The following is a 5,444-nucleotide window of genomic DNA, read 5'->3' on the forward strand; positions in this document are numbered from 1 at the left end:
CTAAACTATTGTCGTTTTGGGTCGTTGCGATTTAAATTTCGAATGTGGCAATGGGTTGGCCTGTTTTCCCACGACGGGTGATTATCAGTTCAAACCCGGCCCAGAACTGAAACCGAATTGTTGGTTTCCACAGGTCCAGGTCCATACATTGGGCTTGCAATACATACATTTTGTAAACATATCTATACACACATCAACATACGAGTATATATACATTCTACATACACATACATCAGAATCTGTACCTAACCGCAGAGCTGGTTGAGATGGCAAGATATCGGCGGAATGGGGAAATGATATTTGCTATAGATGTTGAAATAACATATCAGCCAGTTAACATAACACATATATACACTAAGCGATACATATTCGCGATCCAATGCAAGTCACATTGAAACCAGTTATGCACCGTAGCTAACTAGCCATAACTATGCTAACTCAATTTACATCATCCTAAAGCAGTCTAAAACACCAAGAAAAAAAAAAGGAAAAAGAAAACAACATGAAAAGGAATTGTGAACAAATGAATTTAATCAATTATAGTAAACTGTTTTTTTTTTTTTTTTTTTGTTTATCCATACGAGTTGTTAGACGGATTCGTCTCCATGGTTGGCATGATCAAGAACGTCTACGTTTTCTCTACTGAGCTTAGACTTTGGTAAAGACGATTGTTTGGAAGACGTTTTCATTGACTGTTGATGTGGCCGGAGGTTAAGGTGCGTGTAGAACGACATACCGGCTAGAGCCGTAACCGCACCACATATGCTCGTTGATCCTGGGTTAGAACCAAACAGAATGAAACCTCCTAGAAGAATCACACATGTTTTGAACTGTCCAAGAACAACATGAGTTGTTGCCGATGTTTCCCTGTTAACGTTGCAAAAGATGTAGAGAATTACATCATCTTTTATTTATATACTTATTTTGTTTAGGGAACGTAAGGATGCGACTTACCCGAGTGCAAGAGCACCAGACCACTGAAGCAAGAAGCCGAGTATTGCGGAAGCTCCGATAATAGAGGAATTGTAGAAGCTCCAGTCGAAGGAAAGGACGCCAGGTGGATCGAGTGATGGCATCATCATCACTAGGAAAAATACAGTGATGGGTGTAGTCTTCCACATTAACCTGCACACAAGCGTTAAACGTTTAAAATATACTCAAATGATACTAAAATAAGAGAATGGTATGCGCCTAAAGAAATATCAACAATTTTTTTTCTTTTTTTTTTTTTGTGGAAGCATTAAGTTCGAGTATTGGAAAGAAATGATGTCGGATTTGACGTAACGCTCATGCCAATTTTGAGTTTATGAAGTAATTAGTTTGAAATAAAAGTCAACATGAAGAGATAAATAAAATGATGACGAAATTAAGCAACATACGCCAACGCATTCCAGCTCTCCTGTTGTTGAAGGTTTGACCACAGTATTTTATTAGTTGCACTTGGTATTATCCAAGCAACTGCTATACACGCACCAAAAAAGTGGAATTGCAAATCCGTCACTGTAGCGACCGCAACACCAATTGACACTACAGTTAGTGCAAGCACCTGAAACATTCAACTGTTACAGATTACAAATAAAAACTCATTCGAACGAAAAGTACACTTTAACTATTTTGACTTTAGTTTGACTTTTGGGGACATGAGAGTTCCATATTTACCTTTTGGAAAGATATTCTTTTGCGGTAGAGCATGAATTCGGCCAAAACAATTGCCGGAGTTACTGCGATCTTAGCCATCTGATAAAAACCGACACTAAAAAAACAAATTTTTGGTTAAAAAAACTCAAAAGAGTTAAGTGTCATTTACGTCCCTGTGGTTTGTCCACTTTTGCCATTTCAGACCAAATTTCAAAATTATACAATTTTCCTCCCTGGCATTCTCGAAACGTGTCATTTCAGTCCAAAAAATCCAGAATAAAGTGTCATTTTCGTCCCTGAGTTAACTGATTTTTTTAACTGCGGTTAGTTTTTTGGACTGAAATGGCACGTTTCGAGAATTTCAGGGAGGAAAATGGTAAAATTTTAAAATTTGGTCTGAAATGGCAAAGTGAACAAACCACAGGGACGTAAACGACACGTAACTCAACTCAAAAATAAAGGTCAATGCAAATAGTGTAAAGAACAATTTGACTTACCTATTGAACTTCAAACTAACATTAGCCAAACCAGTAGAAAGCGACATGACTATACCAAGACCGAGCAATGACGAAAATTTGGTCGACTTTGAAGAAGGGGGCGGAGGAAGGATAGATAACGCCTTTAATAGGGCCATTATCAACCAGCTACAAATGTAGTGGATGAAAGTGAGAAAGATCGGATAATTGAACCCAACTTTGACAAGTACCTGAAAGACGAGGGGTTAGAAATGTAAATAAGCAAAAGTATTGCGGTCTATAGTGACACCAATAAGTTATGTAACTTACCAATTTATTCATCAAGATAATACTAACAGACGCGACAAAGTTGAACGTAAGAGCAAGGGTGGGTCCCAACAAGGATTGGTGTTGACGACGTAACTTGCTAAATAAAGAAGCTCGTAGTTCCTCCATTGCTCTTCCTGGGTAACAAACAAAAGCTCGTTAAAAGCTAGTTTGCTATATAAGCTATTTTTGGATATATTATTAGTTTAATTGTTCATGAAGACAAGTTTGACTATTTAGGTGTTTCGGTAGTATTGATTGACCTCCATAACAGAAAGTAAGTAGAAGAAAGGCATTAATGTTTGGATAGAGCTTGGAGATCAATCTTTTAAATATTTAAGTCAAAAACATAATAGTGAATGTAGGTCACCAACTCAAAAGATTTTAGGATTTTTTTTTTGATATACAGGTTAATCTAGTTGCAGCTACTTATATGATACATATACAAGGTTATGAACATTGAGGGTATAATCCACTAATTACTGAAGTTAGGTTGATGAGTTCCGCTATAGTCAGTCAAACTAGTTTCACCAACCAGAATCATATACGGCGCTAGTTCATAGTGTACACATTCATGTTAGTGTTAGTCGTCATCATCATCATCATCATCATACTCGGTAAATCCCACCAATAGCAAAGCTAAGGTAGGGTCTGAGCAAAAAGACTGTCCCTTATGCCTCCGGAAAATTGAAACCATTTCCATGTTGGCATATCTTATTTGAAAGTTTCATTTTTTGCAATGTTTTAAGCTATAAAAACCAATCAAACCGTTGGCATCATAGAAAGCAATCACTCTTGGTCCAGGAGATTCCTTATTTTGTCTATTCGAGTGTCGTCCAACGGGTATTTTAGACATTCCATTAATGTGTGTCGGATCATGTATCTTTAAAAAACATAGCACTCAAATTCCACGACTTTAAACTAACAAACCATAAACACCTCTATTATTACATCAATGGAGTTAATTGCCATTTTCGTCCCTATAGTTTGTCCAATTATGTCAGTTCAGACCAAATTTCAAATTTGTACCATTTCCGTCCTTGACATTCTTGAAACATGCCAGGCCTGTCCAAAATAACATGAGTTAACTGCCATTTTCGTCCCGGTGGTTTGTCTAATTATTCAATTCAACCTTTCTTTTTTGGATGGAACTGACATGTTTCAAGAATGTCAGGGACGAAAATGGTACAAATTTGAAATTTGGCCTGAACCAGCATAATTGGACAAACCACTAGGACGAAAATGGCAGTTAGCTCTTCATAATGGCATATATCCATCTAACTTATATCAAATAAAACGAACAAATTACGACCCACGACCCCAACCAAGGCCCTGATGACTGGATTAGCTTCAAATCACCCTTCACAAGCAATACATTAACATCAATCAACAAACACTTATCACTATTCACAAACTCAAGAACCAAAACGGCTTTCGGTTACACTATCAATCAAGAATAATCCAGCATCCTCCCTCCACATAGTTAGTGTTCCCCTTTCCACCCGTTGGTTACTCGGATCATATGTTTATAAAACAAACACATGCCCAATCAAGCCTCAAGCGAGAATAACCGAACCACCAACGTTGTCGGTCAAGATTCAAAACTACTTACCAATACCTACTACTAATGACATATAATTGAAACAGATCAATTTCATTAATTATTCAACACCTACTTAAGTCAAACAAACCTAACCCTTAATACAATATAAAGAAATTGACCTAAAACCTAACATTATTCCATAAATCCCCATTTAACATAATAGAAACAACCTACCAAGCAAATAAGGAAAATTGTTGTAAAGCAAGCAAGCAGTTACCTTTTTCACCAGCATCACTGTCTTTGCGCTTGAGAATCTTTCTAACATCTTTTCTGGTGAGGAAACTGAACATGGCTTTGCTACCACCCAGCATTGCTTTCTTTGAACTTGGGCTACGAAAGCCCTAAATTAGTGTAAATGGGGGGTGTGAATGAGTGAAGAGTGTAAAATTCATGTTTTGCATTTGATGAATTGGATGGGTTGAGTGAGAAGGCGGAGGAAATCACGCACCGACAAAAACATGATTGATTGATTTTTGGAATTTGACAGACTGATGAAGAAGATGTCACGCTACCCTACCTTGTCCTTGACTACGACTTTGAGGTGGAATTTATTGTTTTCAATTGTCCATGTGTTTATCTATTTTGTTTTCACTTTATCAAATTTGTATGTTACTGTTTTTGGAAAGAAAAAAAATGTATCATGTATTATTGTGCAAAAATGTGTTTGTCCGGACACGCTAACCGGCTTATACCAGGCCCCTCCAGGCCCAACATGTGAGAGGTAAATCAGCCTAACTCAGCGGCAAAGTGATTGATGCTTAGGATCGAAATCGAACCCGCGACCTTGTGCTTATTGTGCAAATCTCACGTCCCCTTAACCAACTAAGCTACACGGCGATGACGTGTATTATTGTCTCTGGTAGATAATAACAATTTGTTTAAACATCAATTAAGTAAGGTCATCTAGAGTGGTCCATGTCTAGGGGTGTCGATTCATCTGATTCATCAACGACGTGGTGTGGCTTTTGCAACCTTTAGACGTGAATCGGGTGTGGAGGAAGTAGGTGTAGTTCAATAGCTCTAACCACGCATAAAAGGGCGGATTGAAGGCATGGAGTTACTCTGACTGCTTTATGTTGAATCTGATGTGTGAAGATGGTCACGCCCTGGTCATGGACCACTACATATGGTCTATTATACTACTAATTCAGATAACAAAAATAAGTATATTATTATTATTTTAATTGTTCATTCGATAATATGCATTTTATATTACTTGATTTTTTTAAAGAGTGAATTAGTCGAATATAGAAATTAAAAAAATTAGATTTTGAGTTGTAGAATAAATCACAAGATGACACCTAGCATTAGTGGGCACAAAGTAAACAAATACGTTAGGTCCACTTACGTCTTAAATACGCCAACTCACCATAAGAGTGTTACTTAGAAAAGAATCAAGAACTTGGGGTACTGGGATTTAA

At 37.3% G+C, this 5,444-nt stretch overlaps 1 protein-coding gene across 1 annotated transcript; it reads right to left on the reverse strand.

Moving 5' to 3' along the window:
• Positions 1–286: 286 nt before the first annotated feature.
• LOC110940427 (nucleotide-sugar uncharacterized transporter 1) lies at positions 287–4,538 on the reverse strand. The gene is made up of 7 exons (XM_022181964.2): positions 4,241–4,538; positions 2,424–2,557; positions 2,136–2,344; positions 1,660–1,753; positions 1,380–1,546; positions 955–1,125; positions 287–867 (listed from the first exon to the last, which is right to left on the reverse strand). Exons 1-7 carry the CDS (start codon positions 4,332–4,334, stop codon positions 588–590), a joined length of 1,149 nt encoding a protein of 382 aa, XP_022037656.1. The 5' UTR covers positions 4,335–4,538; the 3' UTR covers positions 287–587.
• Positions 4,539–5,444: the final 906 nt, after the last annotated feature.

Source organism: Helianthus annuus, chromosome 5 (genome assembly GCF_002127325.2).
Source record: "Helianthus annuus cultivar XRQ/B chromosome 5, HanXRQr2.0-SUNRISE, whole genome shotgun sequence".
NCBI lineage: Eukaryota > Viridiplantae > Streptophyta > Magnoliopsida > Asterales > Asteraceae > Helianthus > Helianthus annuus.

Bases quoted from the DNA above. Each gene is read 5' to 3' on its own strand.
- LOC110940427 (XM_022181964.2), bottom strand. From the start codon at position 4,334: ATGCTGGGTGGTAGCAAAGCCATGTTCAGTTTCCTCACCAGAAAAGAT. The intron at 2,558-4,240 runs GTAACTGCTTGC...TTTGTTACCCAG, and splicing joins CAGTGATGCTGGTGAAAAAG to GAAGAGCAATGGAGGAACTA. The intron at 1,547-1,659 runs GTAAATATGGAA...TGAATGTTTCAG, and splicing joins AAAGAATATCTTTCCAAAAG to GTGCTTGCACTAACTGTAGT.